This window comes from Strigops habroptila, chromosome 1 (genome assembly GCF_004027225.2).
Source record: "Strigops habroptila isolate Jane chromosome 1, bStrHab1.2.pri, whole genome shotgun sequence".
NCBI classification, from domain to species: domain Eukaryota; kingdom Metazoa; phylum Chordata; class Aves; order Psittaciformes; family Psittacidae; genus Strigops; species Strigops habroptila.
Genome location: NC_044277.2, coordinates 53200341 through 53227839, shown reverse-complemented (window position 1 = coordinate 53227839; position 27499 = coordinate 53200341). Strand labels below are relative to the sequence as shown.

The window sequence follows — 27499 nt, the reverse complement described above, 5'->3', positions numbered from 1 at the left end:
CAGGAGATGCAGACACTCAGTTTACATTGCAGAAAATTAAGCCCAGGTAATACACAGGTTATGTCATCACTGCCTTGTGATTACATGATGTTTGTTCTATGATAGTAGAGTGTTTACATTGCTGTTGTCTTCATATCCTGGCAAACATAGAGGCACCAAGAGACCTGACTGTGAGGCTTTTATGTAAGCATTACTTGTGAGCTGAGGATGCTGCTTTTCAGTGTGAGAGAAATTAAAAATGCTGGAGCTTGAGTAAAGTACCTTTATATCCAGGAAATGACTGGAGTTAAGAGCTTTTCAATTAAATGGAGTATATGTGGGTTTGATAGATTTAAATGAAGGTCTTTATGTTATTGATTGTTTTTTGAGACATTACAAATAAGCTAATTGTAACATATAGTAGTCAACATCTTTGTCCAAGATGATCTTGACTGCAGTTTCTGACTGCATTTTCTGCAGAAAATTTTGGGGAAATTTGGAGAATTATGAAAAATGAAGCTTGTATTACGCTGTCCTACAAGAAACGTGGTTTAAAATGCTGAACATGTGTGATACCTGCACGTCAAGCAAACTATCACCTTACATGGTTTCTTTAATAATCTAAGCCAAAGCAAGTAGACTTGTGGATAAATAGGATTTTTTTTTTTGCCTCCATTAAGTAACGAACAATAAACCCAGGGGTTTTTTTGGTCATTATTGGTGCATGTTTAGACGACACCCACGTATTCATACAAATGTCTGGAAAGCAGTCAGCTCTGTTCTGTGTTGTTCCAAATATGACTAAAAATGTGTTTCAGAAAGCATTGTTCATCTCACTGGCTTCAGATATTTTCAGTCACATGAAAGACCCAGTGGAAATGGCTCACTCAAACTCTCAAGTGAAAGTTATGAACAATTAACAATGACTGTGATTGTTTCCTGGCTACTCTGGCAATCAAAAAGAGAGCTTAATGCATGAAGCCTATTAAAATTCAAGACAGAAGAGGATTAGGTCAGACATTGATCTGGTCTTCTCCTGTAACGCGGTCTGTAGGGTCTTTTCAGCTCACGGCTGGGGTGAGGCTTGCAGTGAAAAGCCTGCAAAAAGCCTTGGCCAACTTTGGGGAAGCTGCCACTTCACACTGCAGGAAATTAAAACCGAAAGAAGGACTTTTTAAAAAATCTGTCTCTCTAGTTTGAGCTACCAGATGATGGAGTTTATGTCCTTGTGTAGTATATTCAATCGTGATCACAGAAATCTGTTGTTATGTATTTGTGACCCAGAAATTATCTAATAATTTAAAAATTTTAAATGAACAGTTTTGGGCCTCTTAAAACTCATTGTCCTGCAGGGTTTCCAGATTTCCAGTCTTCCCCTTAGTACTCTTCTCTGAGTTGCATTTTCTAATGGGACTAATAACTACTTAACTACTCAGCTACTTACAGTGCTTCTATCCCCCTTTTACATTTGTTCCCATGGTGTTTCTCTCATGTATGTGATGCTTTACATTATGGTTCCACAAAACAGACTTAAGAATGATTTAATAACTGTTATTATACGTTAAGTAAATGCCAACTGTTTTAAAAAATATATATTTGAAGAATAACAGATGTGTGGTTATTACCGTTTTGGCAACATTTGATAAGAATGTTTTCCATAATAAATATCTGTTTCAATGACACAGAGGAAGGTTCTTTTGAACACCAGTTTCTTAGTAAAATGTAAATATCTGTGTAAGCTCCTCAGTTTTCCATATTGAAGATTCAACTTTTGTTTGGTCGATTGCTTCAAAATGATTCTGAATTATTGTTATTTTTGTGATATGCAAAAGTTTATTATTAATTTTAAGTTGCATGTTTATATATGGAAAAGTATGTGACTTCCACTCTACATAATGCAGATGTGTCATGTCTGCACCATTTGTACAGCAGCAACATCTGTGTAGAATGTGCAACACGCAACATCCCAGATTCTGGCTGAAGTGATGCTGAGGGTGATCAACAGTGAAAGCTGCTCCTGTTAGTGAAGTACTGTGTATTGACTTCTGGGCTTGTTCTGCGTTTTTTAAAATCCTTTTATTATTTCTGAAGAATGAAATGGCAGTTGGGGATTGGTAGCTCTCACACCTCAAGGAAAGGAAAGGGAAAGAAGGTAAGAGCAGGGAAGGAAATAAGACTGTCAGGGAAAGAGGGAAAGACCAAAAGATTGCTCTGTTGGAGCTAGACCCTGGATAAGAAGATTGGCTCCTATGAAGATATATTCCAGATCTTCTATGTGTTTCAGTAGCTCCTTCAACTACTCTTCTAATCACAAGGTGATGAGGAGGACAATCGGCGTTGTTTTTGTCTAAAGCAAAATAAACACAACAGCCCTGCATGCCACAGGTAGAGAGACACAGCTTTCCCAGCAGACGCCAGGAGCAAGTTAGCTGTCATCGCTGAGAGATGTGTTTTTGTTCCATGTTGGTCTCCCAGAGCAGACGGATGTCTGCTTTTGCAGCTGCTCCACACATGCCCCTGCTCAGTGCGGCCAAAAATACCGTGTATATCTTCCCTACCCCTTGCAGAGACTGAGAACTCAATTTCCGAAACCACTCATGACGTGCGGTGAGCGCTGGAATCCAGGCGCATCAGAGGCACTTCCCAAGCGCCTCCTTCCAGGTCTAGGTTGCTAATTATGAGCCTACTGGTGATCTGTTTTCTCTCTCTCCCCCATGCTTAGATTGCTTGTAACTTGCTGGGATGTTTGATTGGTGCTTGGCCAGAGTGACATGTAAAGAATAAACAGAAGAGAATACCACTGGATTCTATAAATATTTATTATGCACAATTCTGGCTTGGAAATCCAAGTACCATATGGTTTTCTATAGTGACATCCCCCACTCCTCCCCACACTCTTCAGTGATTTAGTAAAAAGAATAAATATATGTTTGAAATATAAAGTCTTATCCTGATACTATGTTCCATAATTTCAAACCCTTTCTTCACATACAGCTGAATCCTATAGTCCTTTCTTGGACAAGGCTCCCATTGACATCATTTTGGAAGTATGGCCTCAGCCAGGGGCTGCACAAGGCTGCAGGGTCTGATCCTTGAGAGGCTGATTTAAAAGAAACAGGGCAGTCTGAATGTGTTTTGCAAATAGTGAATAATTTGACTCTGGGAAGACAAGGGAAAATGGATGCAGTGATGCAATCAGAGGGATAAGGGGAAAGCCCTGCCAGGCACTTCTTTGACCATTTTTGAAAAAATAGCTATAGCTATAGCTGTAATATGTATACCATTTTATACATATATATGTATATATATATCTGTAATTTTTTATATATATAATAATAGCCTATGTGACTGTTTTGGTCTCCTGTTCCACAAAGCACTTAAGCAAGTGCTTAAGTTTTCAGTGCCCAGGCATGCCCCCTTATTTCAGCAGCGTTCACTTTTTCAGTGTACTGTCCTTTAATTGCTTCATATCAGAAAAAATAGATTAATCGATGTTTTGTTCATACTTTCTATTGCTTTGCCCACTCAGGCCTCACATCTGATAAGGATTAGTTTACAGCCTTCCTCAGCATTCTTGGCACATCTTTCTTTTAATATATGATGCCCATCATACTTTTATAGGAGTTAATGAAGGGGAATTTATTCTGCAGTGATTACAATTACGTATGTTCTTTGAGTAATACGGCAGATAAATGTAACACAGGAAGCTGAGGAGATGGAACCAATTCCCCACCTTCCTTTGGGAGGCTGTCAATAAGAGAGCAGTTTATTGCTTATAACAGAATTGTTGTCTTCTGGGTGATATCTTAGTTTAGTAATTTCTCTGTCTGGCTGTTTCCTAATTGATAGGTAGGGATCTTGGGCCAGAGGACCACATCAGAAGGGCTTATTCATGTCCTTCCAGCTGCAACACTGCAGTTGTTTTCTTAAGGGGCAATGGACGGCAAGCAAGGGGACTTCCCACACGTGTGCACTTGTCTCCAGGTGAAGGGCAGCACAGGGTCCCAAGTCCTGGGAAGACAGAGAACTGAGGTTGCTTTTGTTTAATTTTCAGATCTTTCCTTGTTTTGTTACTTCATGGTGGCTGGGACCGTGGAATTTGTGGATGTGTGTGCTGAAGTATTTGTGTTGTTTATAGTGTGGGAAATGGGGAAGAAATGTGTTTTCAGTTTCATTTGATATATACTGCATGCCTGAGGTTTTATCTTAAATTGAGTTTTCTTCTCTGCTCTGACGAAAAGTGAGACTTTGAAATAAAAGTCTGAGTTGCAAACAAAGCCAGAATAAAAATTGGGTTATATTTGCAAAAACCAAAAACATTGTTTTAAAAGATAGGAAGAAAACTGAAGGTTGTTTTTCCCTAGTACTGTGTCAGCTGAAATCTTTTAGTCAGTATTAAACACTGAAATAGAAACACGTTAAATCTAGTTTTAAAACAGTTTAACTTTGTGGATTTTCTTCCAATGATGTCCACTTTCATTCCAGTGTTGCAGAAGGCAGTGTGTAGTCAGTCCAGTGTGCTCAGGCACAAGTTACTCTGAGCAAAGTGTTTGCTGTTTGCCTGTTAAAAAAACATATTCTGTGTTGGACGCACTGTAGTAGCCTGTGAAGTAACCTAATCCCATTGTTCCCACTGAGAAGGAAATAATTTCAGGACAGCTGCCCTTACCCCTAGAGTGAGCATAATCTGAAAGAAATAAGTACTAGTAAGTGTCCTGTTTTGGACTATTACCCCATTTACCACTTGTGTTTCATGGTGCCCTAAGAGCTGTGGCCTGTGAAGAATTTCTGCTTTTAACTCTAGCCCTGGACTATATCTGTAAAGCTGGGCAGCTGTTCCGTTTTCAGGGTGGTTTGGTTGTTGACATGGAAGGACCTTCAGAGACGATACACCTATCCTAAAGTCCCTCTTTTTGCTGTGTTTGTTTTATTTTTCCCCAGCAGCATAGAGACATTTGTAGCACCACTTTATGCGTTGGGTGAGGAAGTACACTACTCTCCAGGGGCAAATATGGCATCTGTAATGGTTAACTTCTGAGACTCCTGTTTAGAATTTGATTAATCTTGTGCATATTCCAAGATATCGTTTATATTCTGGAACAGGCTTCCTGGAGAGGTGGTCAATGGCCCAAGCTGTCAGCATTTAAGAGGCATTTGAACAATGTCCTTAATATCATGCTTTAACTGTTGGTCAGCCCTAAAGTAGCCAGGTAGTTGGGTTAGATGATTATTGTAGGTCTCTTCCAACTGAAATATTCTCCTCTGCTCTCCTTTCCCTTCCCCTCTTCTCCTCTCCCAATGGTCCTTTTAGTGTGCTAACTAAACTTAAGCTAGTTATAGGAATAGCTCACTTTTGACATATGTCATGTGGATGAGTTTTGCAGTATACTAGCCTACCTTTTGCAAAACAAACACATTTCTTCTTAACAATCATATCATAGAAAATTTTTCAGTATATTGCTAGGTATGGTTTTGTAGCCTTTGAGCTGCACACCTGTGAAACAGTAAAGAGAGATTCACCAAGTGAGACTTTTTTATAGAAGCTTTTCAGGAGATGATCACCATATGTCTAAAAACACTTAAGACTAGTAATTGCTTCCTTGCTTATCGGATTTTCTCAAAGTTGTCTTTATTAAAAATGTCATAAAATTATTTATCATGAAATATATAAACATTCACTGAAATAACTTCATTTGAGCAGATTTAAGAGATTTTCTAGAGTTTAATCCCCCATTTTTCTTTTTCAGCAGTTATCTTAATGGTAACAAACAATCTCTACATAAAATAATTATAGTAATCAAGGCTAATCTGTAGAGTACATCTCTGTAATATGCCAAGAAAGGTATTTCCTCTGGGTTCATTGCGGCTACTTTGACACCTTTTTAAACAACATTGAAAGCAGCAGTGTGAATTTTCTAGATTTCTGAACACACAGTCCTTAATTATGTAAGAGACTTCAAAGGTTTATCTATCTCTTATGAGTAAACATTATGGAACCAAGGTGAAATTGTTAGTGTTAATAAACTAGATTTAGAGATTGCAGTTGATTCCCTAGAATTTAGAGAATTTTAAATTCTTTAACTTAGAATTCAGATGTTAGTAATCCAAGGTGGACATTACATGAGGTAGTCCAGAGGAAAATCACATTGTTTGTTGTACAAGTAAAACGCACTTGTGGGATCACCGTGTTTCAGTCCTTTGCATGGATATGCTATAAAGGGTAAGAAGACACTTACTCATGGGAAGCATGACAGTCCTGCTTCCTGTTCAGCCTCCTGTGCACCCACCAAAAGATCTGGTTGCAGATAACAAATCTCTTAATTGTGTGACATGCCTCTGATAAACCTCAAGTTCAACTGCAGGTAGATGAGAAACTCATCAGTATTATTAATTACAAGATGCTTCATGAATAAGCAGGTTCCTCACTTTTCTTTTCTGAGGGATCAAGTTGAATTTGTCTCCAGATCTAATAGAGGAGTAGCAGTGTCAGTATACATTTGGCAGTGGTCCTACTTCCTCACTAGGGACTCTGCGTTACCAAGACTTGCAGTGATATCAAGGCTGCTTAATCCTAGGCATATCTTGGCCAATTTCCTGAGTTTGGCAAAAGGGTTGCGAAGAGTCTCTTTTCTTCAAAAAAAGGGGACTCTGGGATTCTGGAAACATTAAAACTCAGTTTAACATTCTGAACTGTTTAAAAGCATCAAAATAACATCTTTCAAGTATCTGAGTCTATTTGGAAGTTGGGTTTGTAACTCAAGAATCCTTACGACTCTCAAACATTTTATCTGTAGTCTTTTTGTTGCAAGTGCTGGGAACTTAGCTCAATCAGTGCTGCACTTCTGATTTTCCGAAGAAAGTGCTGGCCAAATCTGTTTCTTCTGTAGTATTTCAAAAGCCCCAAATCCACTAATCCTTTTCCCTTTTTTTTTTCCTAAACAAAAAAAATTAACTTTTGCTGAAAACAGTCTTGCCTAAGTCCTGTGTTTCCTAATATGCCTGATTCTAATATAATAACAATTTTACTACAGTAAGCATTCTTCCTTCATGCTTGCATAATATTTTAAATGGAAACCACTACTGAGGAGAAATCCATGTATAACTCCTTTTGAGCTGTACTGTAGTTAAGCATTATAGAAACTTTATAGTTGTTGCTTTTTCTTAAACCATACTCTAGGGACCCGACCTTTTACAGGGCTTCACATTGTAGCTTTTGTACCTGTTTTATCTTTTGTTCTTAAAGAAAGGTCAACTTTGAAATGAACCCCACATGGAGAAATCTTTCAAACAAATCTGAAACTTATTTATTTGTCAGCATGGGTGAAGGTTGTTTACATATATCGTAGTGTTTCTCCAACAGTAAAGCAAAGGCATATTTAGAAGCCAAGCTAAATACTTCTACAAAGTTATTTTCCGATGTTTCCAACCCTGTTGGGAAATGGAATAATTTAATAACCCAGGACAAAATAGGAATTAATATGGGCTAGCTCCATGCTTCCAGCTTTAAAAGTAGATCTACTAGAGCAATTTGGAGCAAAACAGAGATTAAAATTTTGCACCTTAGGACTATATCTCAATTATAGCGATTTTATAATTCTGCATGTTAAATTAAGGACAGGCCTCTCATACAGAAGTCAGTTCAAGGGTGGGAATTATTGTGATTTTAGCATGGAAATACAAAGCCATAATGTGAAAATGTTGACTTCCAGACAGAATGTCAGTATCTGTAATTTCTGAAAACTTGGCCACTTATTTGTGGCCTATTTGAAAAATGTGAATAGTTTCCATTTTTTCCTTCCTGTAAAGAAGTGTTTGGTAAAAGATACACTTAGATGAAGATACCAAAGATATGTATGTTTCACTATGTAATATTGTTTAGCAAGAAACAGAAAATAATTTTCCTTGTCCTTGCTACATTGATTACTTCTTTTGCAGATATAAAGATACACTCCCTGAAGTATTTTCATGGCTTTTCTTCAATTGTCAAACTTAAAATAATAATTCAATTAAAATTGCATGTCACCAATAATTGGTAATAGCTTCAAAGTGGAATGATTTAAAATTAATGTTATTTTTCTCCTGGTTTCTAACCTTTGAGAGGGAAGTTGCCTCACACTTCACAGCTTTTCTTCATAGATGTGAGGGCTGAAAATAGATATGTGTGTTCTTAGTAAAGAAAAGTTGGTGACTCTCACAGTCACATGACTGTAGAAGGTGAAACTTCAGGAAAACGTAGGATCCCCAGTATAGCTTCGGCAACTATCGAAGTAATGCTTAAGCTGTGAAAGACTCTTTTGCAACCCTAATCATGTAACTACATCTCAGTCTTAAAAGAGGAACGGTTCTAAGCTACCTTTTCTCCAGTATGCTAGCCTGATTTCTGCACTGTAAGAATGAATGGAGTGACTGCTAGATATCTGATTCTGTAAACTGCAGACAGTGAAACTGCCAGGGTGGAAATGGTAGTACAGTTTGTATATTTGTTCCATATTGCTTCAAACAGCAGCATATCTGTCTTCTGTGTCTGTCATGTCTTCTTCCCTCCCACTTTCACTGCACTATCATAAAGTTCCTTTCTTCTGCTTCAGCATGCAAAAACTACTCTGATTACTTTTTATTCATTTGCTGTCTTCCTGTAGCTTAAGTGTATGTGTGTATTTGCCATCAGACTGCATCCCCCTGCTATGTGATGACATTGGCAAGTGATCGCACAACTGTAAGATTCATTGCTATAGCAGATGCAGTTCTGAATGAACAGTCAAATCAGCTGTAACTTTTAAATTAAAAACTCGTCAGTGAAGAGAATAAAGCAGAGGAATGCAAAAGCCAAGGATAAGAAATCACACAGTGATACAAAAAAAAAAAAAGCCTGATGGAATTCAAAGGTGAAAGAATATATTTGTGGGTTCTGTAATAGTATTCTTTCATATTCATTTAATAATTTTCTTCCAGCTAGTAAAGGTTTTTAAGTAAAAACCTGGTTTTTTTAAGTAAAAAAAATGATTAGCGCACAAGTCCTAAAATACAACCAAAGTGTGGTCAAATACTCCTCTCTTTGAGAGCTCTGGAAATTCTCAGAGTGACTATAAAACTAAGAGAAATAATATCAGGTACATGAAGGCCTTTTATGTATGCAAAAAAGTAGCTGAATGAAGAAGAAAATTTTAGTAGGCCTTATATAAAAATGGAAGGTTATTATTAAATACTCTGGGCAAATGATGAGCTAATGTGAAACAGTGTAAACTGGGGAATAATTTATCAGAATAAAATAGAGAAAATGAGTGAGATTTCTTTATTTCTGAAAATAAGATTTGTGTTGAAAAAATAATCTAACCCTGGAAGAGAGCTTGATAGTATAGGGTTTTTCCCATTTTTTTGACATGAGTAAATGTTATGTACTGACTTTTCCAAGCAGCCAGTAAATATTCTTTTCCATATGCGCACGATGAGAAAAATGGAGCAGAGGTTAACACCCCCAGTTCAGTGGGGACTCATGTGGCCTCTGCACACTGTCAGAGCACAAAGGAATATATACTGTTATTTTGAAATGTGGATGAATTATGGGAACTTACTGAGGAGCCAAGATTTCCCTTCATGGGCTACCGTTCAGAGAAGAAAAAGACATGTGGGAGGAAAGAAAAGATGCAGGACTTGATGCTCGCATCTGCTCCAGTTCAGTGCTGCTAGAAATCAGATCGGTCTGCCCCCATACTTCATTTCCTTCTGTAATCTTGATCAATAATTGGTATCAGCTGATCATCTGGCTTTCTCTTTCCATGGCAAAATGAGTGAGCAAAGAAACTTTATCCTCCTACTCATTACTGCCCAAGAGACGATAAAACTGAAAGACAAAGATCTCTATTAACTTTTAATGAAGTCTCTGAAACATCATCCTAGTCAATCTCTTTTCATTGTTTCTGGTATGCCTTGTTTTTTGGGGAAACAGTTCTTTAGGAATCTAAAGCAAGAGATTCAGTTTTGTTAATCACAGATGGCATCCTTACAATTTTTTTACCTTGAGTATGAGCTTTCTTCAAGTCTGTATTCTAGGTGAAGGTCCTTGGAGAGGACCTCTGGAGAGAAGTTCCTGAAGTGGAAATAACACATACCCTGCCACATCCCTTTGCAAAATCATGCTCATCGGCCAGATCCTGAGCTCCAGCTGCTCCCTCAGTCCTGTCTCCAATTTGGGACTTACTCTAGCAATACTGTTGTTTTGCAGAAGTGACCAGTAAAATTCCAACAGAAGCAGTCAGGGAGGCTTTTTATGTCATTCCCACCTCTCATTGGGAACAGTACACTTGGCAGTTTTTCATGGCACATGCTTCAGTTTTGTGCATGTTTGCAAGACACTGATTGCCATTCAGTTTAATATGAAATATTAATAATATAACCACATAAGGACAATTTTAATTAGTGAGCAGAAAGAGAGTGATTCCTCTTGTTAGAATGTTCAGTAGGTCAAAAGTGGATTATTTTTAAGGTAGACAGTGTTGAAGTTTATGGCAGGAAGATGACAATAATTAAAATCAATGCTTTCAGAAAAAAAGTAAGAGAAAGTGGCACACCTAGTATTTCCTGCTGAATTTATTATTGGTGCAGCCTCACCTTGAGTTCTGTGTGCAGCTCTGGGACCTACAGTTTAAGAAGGACATGAAGGTCCTTGAATGTGTCCAGAGGAGGGCAACAAAGCTAGTGAAAGGGCTAGATGGAATGTCCTATGAGGAGCAGCTTAGGCCTTTGGGCTACCTAGAGAGGTGGTCAATGCCCCAAGCTGTCAGCATTTAAGCGGCATTTAGACAATGCCCTTAAAAACATGCTTTAACTTCTGGTCAGCCCTAAAGTGGTCAGGCAGTTGGATAAGATGATCATTGTATGTCCCTTCCAACTTTGTTGTACATCCTTTCCAACTGAAGTACTTCTGTTTTGTTCTGTTCTAGTGGGAGAGCTAGACTTTCAAGAGAGGAGGTGGTTCAATCTAGCATGTTATCAGAGCACCACTTTCATCCTGATCGTTCTCTGCCAGCCCCCTCCACAAAAGTGTTACACTGGCTGTATATGATAGGAGAATTATTATGACAGGAGAATTCCCGAATTCCGTGGTGGCAGCTTTTAGTCTTTTTTATGTGATGCCAGTGGTTAAAAACCAAAAATGGCTTAATGATGCTCACAGGTGGTCCTTAGATAAAACTGGGGAGACAAACGAGATTGTGAGGCACAGGGATATAAATCAAATTGGTAAATTTCCTTTCTGCTAACTGCAGCACACATACTATCAGCAATCCAGTGAGATTAAAGAGGAATGAAGCTTAAAGTTGAACATGGATATTTTTAGTAACTTAATGAGAAAATAATCAATTTCTACCACATTGAAACCAAAAGCTGACAACTGGGTGTTTATTACTCTGTCCTTTCTAACAGCATTACTTTGCAAAAAAGAAGAGCAACCTCATGACACTTAGGTGCCTACAGATTACTAGATGCTGTGACAAGTAAAGGAGTATCATGAAATTGAAGGAAGAAAGTGATGGCAAAGCAATCTCTTAACTGAGGCTTCATAGCTACTAAGTGTTAGATTTTGTACCTCAGATATCTTCTCCTTGCTAACTGCAAGTGAGGAGAAATTTTTTCTGTGCTTGGACAACTCTATAATTTCCATTTAAAATTCTTGCCCTCTGAAGCGTCTCATTGTGTCGTGTTGATCTGATGGTCTGGGCTGTCTCAGCAATGGCATAAGATCCTCTCAGAAGTCGTCTCCATCCAGGAGGAATCTTATTTATCCAACTGTTTGCGTCAGGTTTTCAGGCTGCTCGTTTCCTGCCACCCTGTGTGCTTATTTTCTTTTCAGCTAAATTAATTTCAGCTAACTTTTCTCATGCTATTTAACCTAGGGATTCAAAGGAAACAAACGTCTGATAGAAGGTATTTTATGACTTGCGTTGTTTGAGCACTTGAGTTGAGACTGTTGTCAGTGTTTTTCTTGGCACAGCTCAGCCTCCTGCAGTACAGTGGTAGCTGGGAGCAATACAGTGGTAAACCCACCAGCAGCAGAATGTGAGCCAGTCTTTGTTTTAATCTGGAGAGCAATCAGCATTGCAATTAGTATCCAGAAACCCTCTAGGACACATGCTTAACGGTTTGGCTTTGTGTTTTGTTTGGGTTTTGTTCATGAATAAATCATGTGAGATCTCCAAATAGCAATTGGCACATGTAGCACAAGGAGGCCTGTGGCCAGTGGAGTACTAGAATACCACGTACAGCGTCTGATCAGCCTGCTGCAGTGTGGTGAGAAAGGGCACCCAGCTTGGAGGTAAAAAGCAGGGACACTCAACATCAGCTCCTTTTTGCCCCATTTGGATCTGAGCAGTCCTGTCCTTTTCAGTGCTCAGGCAAGGTAAGAGTCTCCGACACTGGCAAAACACTACCACAGTTGCCTCCCACACCCAAGAGGTGTTTTTGGTGGCCCCACATCCCAGCTGTTGAGCAGACAGCCTTAGGCCGTGCAGGGAACTAGTCCTCTCTCCTCCCACATGTGCATGGGGTGTTTGCCACCCAGGAATTGCTGCGTTTAAAGAAAAATAAGAAGCAACATCTCAGGGCATTGAGACATTCAGTTTGACGCTGATTTCTACCACTCTTCTTTTTCAACTTGATGCTGTGAAATCAATGTGCATGAAGGGTAAATAGGATGTTTCTTTTGGCCAGTTTTAAAGGAAGTCAGCTGGGGAGTGAGGGGGGATGTTGCCCACATACCCCTGTTGGCTGGAGCCTGCTTCCTGCAATGCCCATGTGCTTTTGCCTCTAACCCACTGGGATTTTCAAGCAGATGATGGTGGGGAAGGTTAGATGTTGCTTTATCATGTCCTCCTTGATGCTGAGAAACAAAAGATTGTCATGTCCAAGGCAGGCGGGGTAGACTGGGAAATGTTTCATGTGGAAGAATTGAGGGTCTTGGTGAATGGTCACATCCCTGCAAATGTGGCACTTGGCTGGTTTTGAATTAGGAATAGGGCTGGGGGGTGTGGAGAGGTTCCCCATGCCCTCACTGGAGTGCAGTGGGCATTCCAGCTCGAACTGTAGCATTTCCTAGTGCCTGTGTGCCTTTCCCCTGTATTGAAGGTAATCTGGCTTTGTAAAATAACAGTAATTTACAATGTTACTTGCTGTAATCAGGGGAAATATTATTCCCTCCTCATCTGCAGCTGTCTGGAAAATCTATACGTCTTTTACTTTCTGTGATTATATTATATGCTGGCTATAGAATGAAGAAAATATAGAACTAGAAAAGTAGTTTGAAATGGTGATCTGTTCATGTTCCAACCAGTGAAAGCTGCAGAAAAAGGGAGCAAATATGTTTTGAAATAATCACTGATTGTCAGCTCGCTTCAGTCTTTTCAGCACTTTCTCTTAGTCAGGAATATTGTGGAACATATGGATATCTGTATGCCTTTATGTAAACACTTCGCTGTCAGTCACCAAGTATTTATGAGCATTATGGTCAGATTTAACTGTAGCTGTTTTGCAGTGAGCAGTGAATACTGAGTTAGTTCTTTAGCCAAATCCCTATACAATGTGTGTGTAAGTGAGAAGCAAGTGAAAAGTGTACATACTCGCAATGAAAAGTCTCTTTGAAGATTTCAGACAAAAATGTACCTACAGCTGAGGTGTCCTCAGGTCTCTTCTCCTCTCTTGGTTTTGCTCCATCTAGGATCACGTTCCCATTTTGACCTGAAATAATTTGTGCTGTGGATGGGCTTGTCATTTCCACAGCGCTGTGGGGCTGGCATGCACAGCGCTGTGGGTGTGGAGGGGAATGTGCTTACTTCCCCTTGGCTGTGCAACGTCAGTCCTGCTCCACATTTGGAGCTGCAGGACATGGGCAAAGAGAGCTGGATGTTATACTGTCACGAGTCTGGCAGTAGCACAGCTGAGCACTTTGCGTGATAGCTGCTAAATCCCAGCTGAATTTTATGCCTTCTGCGTGCTGCCCTAGGGAAGCTAGAATTTACCCTTTATTAGAAGATCAATGAACAACAAGAAACAGTGGGTGCTTTAAAAAAGAACCAATGTTTTACATATTGCATATATCCATAATTTTTCAATGTTGAATGTTTTATGCAAGCAATGAAGCGCCAAAAACTTCGCAATGTGCCCTGAGTTTCAAATAGCTGCTCTCTCTCTGCATAGCAGTGTTTGGAAAGCAAATGTTTGGTTAATTCATGGTTAAGCACTTTTGCAATACAGAAAGTGTTCTTCATTTCAAGGTATCTTTCCTGAAAGCAAAGTGTACTTTTGGTTTTTGAATCCATGCAGACCTAGTTTGTAAGCAGTGATTAAGATTTTACAAATACTTCAGGAGCTCTTTGAACTTGCATGTTGGGTAGGTCAGTGCATGCTAAATATTTTTATAAGTAGTTTTCTATGCATTTTTGCTTCCCTCTTCCTCCCACTCTTTTACTTTGCATGACCAAAATTCTCTCAAAGTGCAACTTCAGGTATTTGGGTTAAAATACGTGGCATGGTCTGCATAAACTGAGAGGACAGTCACATTAAGGCAGTGCAGGATTAAGAGAGATCATGCACAGTGCTGTAGATACTGATATTAATATTACTAAGTTTATATTTTATTTTTGATAATGTAATTTATTTTCAGTTTGTGGGTGAGCATGAGATAAGGACTAAAGGCAGACCTACAGCGCTCAGCAACCATCCCCAAGACCCACCAGGAAGGATCAGCAAGCACATCTCTAGGGCAGTCTAGTTTCTGCCCTTTAGTACCCTCAAAGTTTCCACTATTTTTGGATCACATAGAGGATACTAGTGATGAACAAAGGAATCATTCACAGTGCCACATAGCACCCGTGTGATACTGCCAGTCCACATTTGCAGGGGCCCATGCTTATGATTCTTTGGTCTGATTTGCCTCCAATACAAGCGACTACAGTTGCTGCTGAAGCCCATGGGAATTGTGCTGTAAACGTCTACAGTGATGCACAAATTACTCTGAAATATTAGATCAACTTGGAAATATCAAATGTTTCACAGTGACCAAACAAGATGAAAGTATTAGCATCTATGCACCTCTTCCTTAGTTTATCACCTGTAAACTGTTAGTACAGTGTTACCTAATTGCAGTTTCATTAAGTCAATTAATTAGAAAGTAAACAGGTGCTATAGAAAACTCCTGAGGAGAGAGAGGAAGAGATAGTATTGAATGCAGTGAATAAGGCTTTTGAGAAATTTTTAGAAGTATGATAAAAATTAAAGTTTAAAATACTTTGTTTACCCAATATTCAATATAAAATCAGGATTTTTACAGGTTTTCAATCTGGAGGCATTGTTTGATTTACCATTAAACATAAGTTTAACATTGTGATCTCTTGCTGATGCTGAATTAATTTGACTTCTGTTTAAGAAAGACTGATTGGGGTTTTTTTCCCAGTTTTCTTTTTGTTTGAAACAGAATATTAAATACTTAGAGATCAAAGACCATTGTTTTTAATCCTATATGTGGAGCATTTTATATATTGTTATACATGTTGATTTACAGATGTGTTACTATATATTTTATTTTTTTCTTTTTCTATTGAAGTCATTTGAATTCTAATAGCTCTGCTGCTTTTCTGGTTTTGTTCTGTAAGCCTGAAATAAAGAGGAAGGTAATGTGTCTGCCATTATAAAGAAATGAAATCAGACCAGGTAAGGCAGTATTAACAGTTCAGTGTTCACTAAAGCTTTGTGCATTCAATAAAAGATGAGTAATTTGTTAGAAATGCTTATTCTAGAAAGGAGGCTGTGGTGAGGTGTCCTGTTTTCTTCCTTATCCTGTAAGAAAGAACAGAAGAGGGGGAAAAAAATTCTAAAGCTGCCCTTCACTGTACTTACATTTCAGAACATGTTTCTGGCTGAGTTATAGGCTTCAGTCAGAGATATCTATTACAATTAAACTTGCCCTGTAGGTGAATTATTTTGTTTAGGTGAATAAATGATCCTGCACTAGTGGATCAAGGGCTATGACCAGTTCATTGTACACTGTGATTCTTGCAGGGATAAAAAAAGGCTGTTTCTTTCAGAGATCTCCTGAATAGGTTTCCTGTTTTAACTTTGTCTTTAGAGAGCCTCTTTTGGAGCAAAGAGCACAATGCACAGACTGTTATCAAATGCAAAATATGACTATGTGTGAATGCGCAAATAAAGTGTGAAATGTTTGTGGAATGGTCACAGTATTTACCATTCTTTTTTGTACTGCCAGAGATAACAAGTGGGAATAACTGATTTTTGTTTTAGCTGTTGCTGTGAAAAACTGAGGAGCAAATTGCTTGGGGTCAAATGAAGCAGTTTGTTATTCTGCTTTGCAGAAGAATATACATTTCCCTATTTTTCAAGTGATTTTTTGTTTCCTTTTAATTATCACACTGAGGTCAATTTGTTTTCATTTTCATGGGAGACAGGGACAGCATACATTTGTGACTGGTTTTGGTGAATAAACTATTCATGTGCAGAATTTTTCCCTGCTCTGTGGTTTTATTGCTAGCCTGAACTGTACATTACATCTTTCACAACAACATGCTAAATTATTTATTTTGAAAGAACAGAAGAATTTGGTTTGGAAAGAAATGTGAGCTGCAACAAAGGCAGTGCTCCCGCACGGGTCTCCCCTTGTTCTGGGGAGTGGGATACGTGAAGGAAGACCCATCATGGCTCCACAGGAGTACAATGTGAGAAAGGAGAAGCTGGTACAGCTAAGCAGCACTGGTATTTGAAGGCTACCACCTCTGAATTTGTTTGTGTGTGAGTGGTTAGATCTGAAAGACATGTGCTTTAAGTTCAGAAGTGATGCAAAATTAATTTTAGGGGGGACTCCATAACTGTGTACAGAAAAAGCACACTTACAGAAGTATTGCATAGAAGTAATCTGATCCATTTTTCAATAGGAGCCTAGCAATTATATACTCTTCTTACACTAATACTGGATTCAGTTTTTTTTCTCAAATCTTTCTAAAAAATGCCTGAGTAATGCTTTCAGAATCAAGAATTCAGATTTGTTGGTACTTATTTAGTAAAACTGCTTTAAAAGGCAGGTTTCAGCAAAACAGTCAGGATGAGTGAAGCTAATTCATTGTTGTGAAACCTTGTTAGGAATTAGGCTCATTAAACATGCTTTTTACTGCTTTCTGCTAAAGGAAAAAGTGCAGACTCAGTGCCTTGACTAGCTAATCTTCAGTGACAGTATGAGCTGCGGTACTGCAAACTGAACTGACACATGTCAAGCCTGTGTTTTCTGTAATGTTAAACAGATTGGCTTTGCTGTTACGGCAGTTGACTCTACAGCATCCTTTGCTTGAAGCCGTGGCACAAGAAACATGCAAGCATTCCAGCAAGGACTTTGCCATCTAACTCTTTTGCAAGCCTTTCAATGACTTAATTTTTTTCTCTGCTTCAATACAACTTGAAGCCATCAGCAAAACATTTTCAAGCTACTCAGCTGCTATACAGTGCGTGACCATTCAGGGTTAATCTGTAACAGCAAAGAGCATCAGAGGAGAATGTTATCTGTTTGCGTGATTGCAATTTCTTTCTTTTACAAGAAGCTGCAATATCAAAACCTAAGTTGTTTTCCTTAGACGGCACCTTGTTGTTTTATTCTGTGTCTATGTCTGAGCATGGGAAGAAGAACTAGAGTTTTAATTTTCCCTCGCATGCTTTGAACAAGTTCGGTCGTACTTCTGGATTCATTTCATAACTTGTGATACAGGACAGTATCCCACAGAGCTGCATGTTGCTCCCTTCTTCCTGTGGTACGCTCATTTGTACCTGTTGAAACAAACATTAAAGCTAGCAAACATATCATAAAATGGTTTGGATTGGAAGGGACCTTAAAGATCATCTAGTTCCAGCCCCCTGCCATGATCACTTACCTTGTTCCCACTTCGGGCATGTGTTATTTTGCAAGTTATACAGCAGTGGGAAAGCTGGGCCAGCAGCAGTGATGTAAATGTAGGATTTGATATTGGACATATAAGCAGGCCAACAAGATTCCTGACAGTGATTGTTTGGTAATCACGTAAGAGACTTTTTAGATACTCTCAATCTGCAGTTAATCACAGCAATTGCAGGTAAGTCCTTCATAAACAGCTTTTTTTTAGGTTTCAAAATTATTAGAGTTATGATAAAGGAAAGTCAGAGGTGATCTCTTCTTCTGCATCTATAAAACAACCTATCAAGGTTTTCTACCAGTTTAGGCTATGAAGAGCTAGTCTAGCATACTCAGCTATGCCCAAGGAGCTATACAGATGCCTCACCTGTCCTCAGAACTGATTATGGACATAAAGCCCTATAAAAAATTAAAATTAAAGTAAAATTAAAATTGAAGCTGCATACTTAAAATGTGTTAATGTCAAGATTAGCAGGTACATGCTGTGCACTTTCAAATAATTAATATTATGTCCTCTCATTAATAGTTCTAAGTTCAGTAAGCCCATGCAGTAGCTTAATAAATTGTTCATTGTGCCACTAGATCTGAATCCAAGCTCTCCATTTTAACAGTGAATCAAATTCAGACACCACATCCAAATCCATGAAGTCGTATTTCCCAGCCTAAACAATTAAATCTGCACAGTAAAGCAATGCAGGGTTTTTTTCTACATAAAATTCATTCAGCCTTACAAATCTTTCAGAGGAGAAGAAAGGTTTTCTTGGCGGGGACCTACCACTTTAATTAGTATTTAAATATTTGTACTTAAATATGAGTCTTAAATACCCAAAAAGGTATTTAGAAGGTCTGGTTGAATAAAACATATTAAGTTAACATAATAAACCATATTAAAATACTGCAGGCTTTCTGCTTATTCTTCTGTGTGCCAGGAATGATTAGGGCACACTTAGGGGTGATATGAATGCTGTCTTCTCTTTGCTTGACCTTGGTGGAGATGTTGTCTTTGCAAAGGATGCCTATAAAGGGATTTTGATTTATACACATGTATCTTCTAGGAACTCAGCTGAAATCTTGCTTGTTGAAATTGAAGACTGTTGCTGTGTTGCTCTCCACAAAACGGATTCAGAATTGGGTTATTCAAAATGCTAAGTATCACTAAAATATGTGTATGTTAGCCCCGAGTGCATAATGACTTATTCTGTACTTCTAGAGAGCAAAAATATCTGTCTGCCTAGAGTTCCTTGATCATCTTCTTAATTTCTCATATTGCAAAACTTTCTTATTACTGTGGTTTAGTTGTTTTTTCTTTGCCATAACCTAACTTTCTGTTCCAGTTGAAAATGTCATTAGAAATAACAAACATTTCCTTTTTGTGTGTGTTTTTTTCATCCCATACAGTGTGAAAGGAGCAGATGCTGGCAACGTGATCAGAATATTTGTACCAGATATTGGGATGTCCATTGCTAGTCTGGCAATATGGCTCATCTGCCGCAATATGTTTCAGAAGCCAGTAACCGAGGATGCAGCACAATGCAACATGCAATTTGAAAATGAGGAAATGGTATCACATACACATTTCTATCTGCATGGCTTTTCGCTAATAGTGAGCTTTGGCATTCCTGTCTGAGATGTGTTCTGAAATGGTTTCACACGGACTGGGTGTGTTAAGTAGTAAACTTACTTTCAGGAAACTTAAACAATTGTTTTTAAAGTGGAAAAGCTACAGTTGTTATTATCTTGAGAAAACAAAGCAGAATATGAAAAGTAGCAGATATGCTACTGAATTTTTCAAATCGTTTTGACTTAAGAAATGATCTTGACAGTTGATCACAAGTTGTTTCTTCACCAGAGCTGTTGGTTGAGTCTGACAAGGTTATTTTTCTATATAATTGCTCAGTTTCTTATATAGCATCCATATTTCCAAAGTTGTTATCCAAGAATAACAGCAGCATCTGAGTGATTATCAGAAATGACTCTTAAGAGAAGGGAAGAGAAATTGTGTATTATGTTCATGGAAGGAGTTATACAAAACTGCGGTCATCCTGCATATTCTTGAGGATCATTTTTGGGAATGGATTAGCTGGAAGTGTTGATGTGTTTGTTGTGTATTTTACTAGTGGGAAGAAGAATAGCAGAGATACTGAATGCAGAAAAATCCACAGAAAGAGGGAAACAATTTTATAATATAAAAGCTGGGAATTATAATATAAGAAGTGGGAATTTAGTCCAGGGTGCAGAGAAATTCCTGCTACTAATCTTAACATGTTTTTTATCAGACTGTCTAGTGTGCCTTGGGTCTCATTTTCTGTCTTCTTTTACGTATGGGTGGAATGTTTCTTTCTTTACTCTCAAAACTCCATTTTTAGGGGAGACAGTTGCAACTTATTATTTCAAATAGAAACTGTACTTTGAAGTGGGTAAAGTATTTAGGGGATCAGCTGCCCATTTTGGTGCCATTAGAGTGGGGGGAAAAAAACCTCTCTGCATGTTGCCATGTTGTCTGGATTGTGGTATTGCCAGAAGCTCTTTGAGTTTTTAGCACGTGAGAGATTGGTATCAGGGCTGTGCTTTATACTCAGTTGCAGTTGTAATTCTTAAAGGCTCTCCTGGCAGCTGAGGATTGCCTGAAGATTCCAGATTTAACTACACATTGGAGGATACGTAGGCCTAAGTCTGATGAGCATATGCAAGGTTTTGCTGTGTCTCCTGGAAGCTGGTTTTATCAGCTTCAGATATGCTTTATTGTTGGAGCTGTGCAAAATGGATTTAGCAGCAGGCTACAATCTGGGTCTATACCCATAAGGGGAGGCGTCCGAAGGATTAAGAAGTGTGGCTAATTAGCATGCTTTGTGTTCAGCTGGTCTCTTAAAAGAGCTGCATTTTACCAAAGTGGGCTCTAACAGCTTTTTGAAGCCCTTGATCTCATGGAAAGAAAGCATGCACATGCATAAAACAGGAGTAATCTGATGGCAGAAGCTCAGAAGAAAAACCAAAGGGCATTCTTAGGTTGCCCTGAATCTAGATGACGATGTTCAGATACTCACCTTTTGTATGGTTCAAAGGTGAGCCCGAGCCTGGAGCCTGGGTCTGCAGGGAGCTCAGTCTCATGGAGAGGATGGGTGCTGGCTTCCAGGCAGGGTGCAATATTCATTTGCCTGGAATGCAAGGGAGAAAAATAAACTAACACTGATTACATAGCACAGAGTGTAGCTTTATATTGGGTTGGTTTTAGACTAGCTACCTCAAGGCAATCCACCAGTGCAACTACATGGGCCAGAATATTCCACAAAGGAAGAGTGTGGGGGAGAAGGAGAAAACTTTGACTGCAAAGAAATATTGAACTGGGCAAATAGAAATCTGCATAAATACATTTTACTTCTTCACATCAAAACCTAGCAAACATTATTTATGTTCTGTTAACTGTATGTATTAGTGAACACAGCAGCTGTGTTTAGATTTAGTGACACCCAAAACTCTGTCACAGGCCTTTTTTTTTTTTTTTTTTTTTTTAAAAAGGATAATAGTTTCTATCAGGTGAGGTGATCCCCAGTGCTGTAAGGAATTCTGATCTTCACAGCTGAAATGATTAATCTGCATCAGAATAACCTGCTTGATTTTTAAAGATGGAGTGTAATGGAGAGTGGAAAATTAAATTCCTATTAAACACATTTTTCCATATGTCAGCTTTCTCTTTCTAGGTGTCTGCACATAACATCCTGGAATCATTTCTGCTAGTTAGGAAGAGGCTGCAGAAGCAGCTGAATCTGCTAGGAATATGTATTTGGCAGGACTGTCTGTAAGGAACCTAATGCATATGCAGAGCATGCAGCTGAGTGTCTGAATTCGGGAGAATATTGGCATGATCTAAAATGAGTCCAAACTGTGTGGGTTTCACATGATAATTCTCAATTCTTCCTTGGTAAAGTACACTGGAAAAGGGGAAACTAAGTAAGTGATCAGTTCTTTGAATTCTGCATTAGCTGGCTGATGCCTGTGCCTGCATGTTGGTGCAGCTCTCTACTAATGCTGTTAATTCCGTTGAATTAAAAAACACATAATGAGCTGCAGCAGTAACTGCCCTACAAACAAACGCTTCAGGAGAAGTGTTGAGCTTGGTACTGTGCCTCCAAGGGAAATAGTCCTGCATTTGTTAGACCAGCCCCGAAGCCAGTTCCAGAGCTGAAGAGCTTTTTCTGAGAGTTCTTGCTACCAGTCATCAGAGATTCGTGGTATGAGATTTTGTTAAGAATGCATCAACTGATTCAAGCTGGCTCAACAGAGCCATAAGAGAGGTGACTCCAGATTGCCAGATGTCTAGCCACAGATAGCTCTATAAATCAAGAAATCAGCGTTGTGACTTCCAGGCAAAAGCAGAGGGTTTGTCTTGCAGCTTTACCTTTTTACCTTCAGGCAAGAGTGAAACACTATGGAAATAGGCTTAATTAAAAAGAAAGGTTAATCTATCTACTCCTTCCAAAAATCTATGAAGAAAACCCATTAAATAATTAATACTTCTAAAAGTGACCTTTTCAAAGGTCTGTTGAATCCATCACGTTTCAGTTTTTATATGGACATGCTGAAAAAAATGCCTGAAGTCGAGTGGCAGTTTGTGATGCTCAGTTGTGTGCTGTACTTTGTCATGGCATTTGCCTCCAGAAGCCAGCTGTAGAGTACGATGGATCAGATTGCTCGTGGATTGTGATGCAATTCAAAATAAGAAAAAATACCAGAATCCAAATTAAGGACAACAAGAATTCATCTGAAAATTGATGTCCTTCACCATTACACTGCATCCAACTTTAAGGGAAACAGATCTCCATCAGAAAAGTGTATTCTATGGAACAAAACTGGAGGGAAGAGGCTTTAAGGCAGTGAGAGACTCTCAATTATTTGTAAGTAACGCTATCCCAGGAATAAGCAAAGAGTGTGGTTTTAATTAACAGTGAGTCATGAAGTAGGAAGGTCTGCCAGATACCAGGCTGCAGTCCAACTCATTACCACCCCTAAATGGTTGCACACTTGGAGCAAACGTGTCTGCAGGCCTTTTTTATTAGGGCTCAGAAAATTCAAAGCAGGTGAATTCAGCTGGAGACAGGCCCGGATTGCAAATACTGAAAAGCACAATGCCAGTCACAAGGTGTAAAAGGTGGAAGAAAATAGGAAAGAACAGTTAACTCCCAGCTGCAGCTGAAAGTATGACATTTTTGATTTGGTGCAGATGGTGATTTATATGCCAAAATGCAGATACAGTATATATACGGTCTGATAGGTATTAGAAAGGAAGTAGCTTTTTCTTTGACTGTGGATGAATTGCCTAATATTGTAAGTGACGGTGGGGATGGAAAGTCTTCTGAGGTTGCACAACTTAAACTTTATAAGCGGTGTTGATCTTCATCGGAATATACAGTTGTAGTCTTCAATACAACTTCCTTCCACGGCGCTAACTGCATTGTCCATCCAAGCTTGTTTCTCATCCACGCTCTTCTAGAAAGCAAACAAGACCACTATTTCTACTTTGTCCCATAATCTGAGGCAAGCTTGATCCTGGATCCTCCACCTTTCTCTTTTCTGCAGAAGGCAGAGATTTGTTTGGGATCTCAAAAAGAAAAAAAAAAAAAGAGGAAGTTGTTTTAAAATAAACTAAATTTTGGGAAGAATGTGAGGAGAGCTTGGTTTGGAGTCAAGATACTGGGCTGGAGTCAGGAGGACCAGCATGGCTCTCACTTTGGCCACAAACTTGGTTTGTGTCCTCCAGTCCATTACTTCATCTGTCTCTCAGCTTCTGTGTCCCTTGGCAAATAGGAGCAGTTAAAAATGCTTAGTTGCCTTTGTTTTACTAAACAGTGACTAAGCTTTGTCTTTCTAAACAGTGACATGGCTATTTGTCCTACGCCTACACTGAGCACGTAGTGCATCAAGAGCTCTCTTACGGCCCGTGTCTCCAAGTGTGACTGCAATACATACAGGACAGAATGGATAGGCTCTGGGAGCTACAAATATTCCATGCCATGTCCAAGGACTTCCCAGTCAAGAAATTGCTCATTGAGACCAGTATCCTCATACTGAAAGTATTTGGTACCTGCTGGATAAGGACAGTAAGCAAATAAGGGAATACCTTTTTCTGTATCTCTAACATTACAATTTATCCTGATCTCTCCTAGTGAGAGAATGGCTTCAATTCTAAAACATGTAGTTTCAGATCCCTTCCAAAAAATGTTGTTTTTAATTACAGCTACTCTGGATAATCTTGTTAAACATATAATTATCCAGACCCTTTTAAAACCTCATTAATTTCTTGGCTTTGGTGGCGTCATGAAGCAAGGACTTCCGCAATTTAATAAGTGCTCTCTGATTTTATTTTAAATTTAACACTCTTTAATTTTATGGAAGGTCCCTTGTATTACATGTTATAAAACACAGTGAGATGGTATAAAGGAACTCAAATATATTATCTTGCATATATGTCCTTTTAAAGATAAGCAATCCCTGTTTCTTTTTCCATTTCTTTTGCCATTTTCATTACTTTTTTCTGAACTAGCTATAGTTCTGCAATAGTCACTTGAGCTACAGGGAATATCAATGCCTCAGCATTTCAGGCAAAGTCTTGTTGTTGATTTAAATGATGGTATTATGACAATCACTATTAGATTCAGAGATTGTTGGGTTGGACAATTCTACTAGCGTATCACTTATCTGGATGTCCTGTATAATATGGATAATTAGTTCAGCTTAGAGCACAGCTCTGGGAAAGGTCTGGTGTCCCAGTATTTGCTAGCAACTTGGCATTTTTATTGCCTTCAGATGCAGAGATGCCCGTTGAGCTGTTTACAGTGGTGCCCATTTTCCATAAAGCCTGTGATGGGTATATTTTTCCTAAAATGATTTATTGTTTTGTTTTACCAGCATCAAACTGGTAAACATTCAGCTGACTTGATTAGCTCTCACTGATGTGGGGCCTTTTGGTCCTGATTTCTCTGAACATCTTCTTCCCATATGCAACTTCTTCAATGTTTGCTTCTCTTCAGAGACAGCAAATGATGGCTCTTGTGGAAAATACTATAGGTGATAAAGAGGGAAAAAGAACTTCTTAGAGAGGATTGTAACTTCTTTTAGCTTCTTTTAACTTCCTGATGACACCTCTTTTATTCTTTTTCTTTTTTTCTTTTTTCTCATTGTCACTTCTATTTGAATTGGCTTACCTTTTCAGGTTGGTTATAAATACGTCTTTGGTTTTGACCTCTGGAGTATGTCCAAACCCAGTTGATTTTAGTGTGCTTTGAATATGGTGTAAGTAAGATTTAATAACCCTATTTTTGTGGCTTAAAAACAGTAGGTGAGGCTCTCTTATCGCTTTGCTTGTGATGTTTGTAGTGAAGTTTGCCAGACCTTACCCAGCTGCCTCCCACACTAACAATTCTAATGCATCTCATCTTAACTAGGGTCAAAAGTTTACAAGTTACGTTAGCTTCTTGGTTTGATGCACATGTCTTTGGATAAGTCTTAACACAAATATATAATTATACTACAGCAGTTCCTCAGCTACATAATAACACATAGTGCAATACCTTCTGTATTACCAAATGCTGCTAGCCTGTTCAGCATGAAACTTCAGCGTACACCTGTCCTGTTTTAGTTAGAAACATGACATGTTGAAATTCTTCTTGTGGCAGCTTTTCACTGGTGTTACTGGTTTGCTCTTCTAATAGTCCTCAATTCCAGATTTTGAGACACAGAGGTGTTAGCCAGGAGATGAAAATCCTGAAATATTATTCTGCCTTCGTAGAGCCGAAGTGATGAGTAACACAGTACAAGAAAGAATCTCCTGGGTCACAGAATTCAGTCTGCTGCTACTGCAGGCAGCTGTATCACACAATTCCCTCTGGAAGGTAGAAAGCACCATCTTGAAAACAGGACAATTTTTCTTCATCCATTGCTCATGATAGGACCCTGTTCTGTAATTTTGCTTTTCTGGTGGTTAGAAAATGTCTAATTTAGGTTGTACATGTATTCATAACTGCGTTATAACCCTTATAGTTCTGCCCTTTTGCTTCAATATACTGTTTGCCTGTCTAACATTTATTTATCTGACATTTTGTGAGAAAGAAAACATTTATTTAAACATTTTTCTGCAAGATGAAAGATGACAAGTGATTTTGGATCCTCTTTTAGATGAGATGTCCCATTCTCCTGTTCATCCCAGTAACCTGTGGCTCTTTGGGGTGGTACTGGAGAAGTACCAAGCCACTTCAGTATGAGCTGAGGCAATACTGCAGATAACCACAGAACCATGGTTGGGCTATTTATTGTCCTTCTTAACAAGATGGATAATGGTACAGTGTGTATATTTCTTGGTCGAGGAATTACTCCATGTGGGTGCTGTCCTGTTTCATATACGAATTGTGCCTTGTAGTCATAACCCAGCTCTTCCTATTTCTTTTCCACTAAAAAAAGTGTTTAATCATCTCAGGCCAAACCACTGAACTCTGCCTGTGAGTTCCCCCTCTTTCACATTTGGCTTACATGCCTGACAGCTTTCTGAAGTGGAGATGAGAAACTCTATTTACATATTGGCCGAGTGAGTCTTGTGCTGAAATCATTTGGTGTTTGCTCAGGTGCAATAGGTACATTGGGAAGTGAAATAATCTTTGGCCCTCTCAGTACAATATCTATTGTATACAGGATTTCATGAGTTGCCTTCCTGTTATCTTGCTTCAGAACTATGCTTGTCTTTATTAATTTATTTTTCATTTCCTCTGAATCGCTAAATGCCTCTGTCCCTATGTGCTTCCAGTAAATAGCTGATCCTTTTTTTTTTGTAACAAATGACTCTTTCCCACATGAGATTTTACTGTGGAAGTGTATGTCATTCATTACTATCAAACACTGCAAGCACACTGAGAGTTATTTCAGATGATACATCCCTGACGAATTTATCTAATACTCTATAGGCCTTTAACCTAAGCTTCAGCCCCCTAGAGATCTACCAGTGATAAATTTTTCATTAAGATCTCTGAGACTTAGAGTTAATACAGAATTTTTCTTTTCAGCAATTCAGTTGTTATATAAATTTTAAATTATTGCTTAAATTCCAAAATGCTTCTATCTCATTAATGTCACAACTACCAAAATGTTCACTGTAATTTTCTCACACTTGATCAGTTCATGGAGCAGGGTCTTCCCCTGAAGTTACCCTATAGAAGTTTTCTTTTTCTATAGTGGCTCGCAGTCTGCAGCCCTCCCTCCATGTGCACCCCCTATCCACATATAGAGCGGTGTTCCCCTTTGGCTTTCTGTAGGCCCACCTGAGCTCCGTGTCAGCACCACATGTATCTCACAGAAGATGACCTTACAGAACATACTCTTGCCAGGCAGTCCCATTTCTGTAGAGCTTAAGTTAAATGATGTGGGAATTGTTTATGTTGAAACTTTTTGTATCTATTCTGTGGCAGAAAAAGCAGGAAAATCCACTTCTCGCATGCCGACGCTTTCAGAACAACTGTGGAGTTTTTCATTTTCTTGCAAAATTGGAAATTGAATAAGTGATTACCTTAACATGGTTTAGTATTGACTGCAAGTTAAAACTAC

General features: G+C 38.7%; 1 protein-coding gene across 16 annotated transcripts in view; it reads left to right on the top strand.

The window, feature by feature from the left end:
• The window catches only part of PIEZO2 (piezo type mechanosensitive ion channel component 2), a 321453-nt gene that overhangs the window by 166445 nt on the left and 127509 nt on the right, over positions 1-27499 (top strand). For 15 of the 16 annotated variants that reach the window (XR_003993421.1, XM_030498994.1, XM_030499011.1 and 12 more), the window contains one exon: positions 19313-19475. The exons of the other annotated variant lie outside the window; for it this stretch is intronic. Coding sequence is in view for 14 of the 15 variants with exons in the window: in XM_030498994.1 (XP_030354854.1) it covers positions 19313-19475 (163 nt within the window). In the remaining variant the exon portion in view is untranslated. The remainder of the gene's footprint in view (positions 1-19312; positions 19476-27499) is intronic. 16 annotated transcript variants of the gene reach the window in all.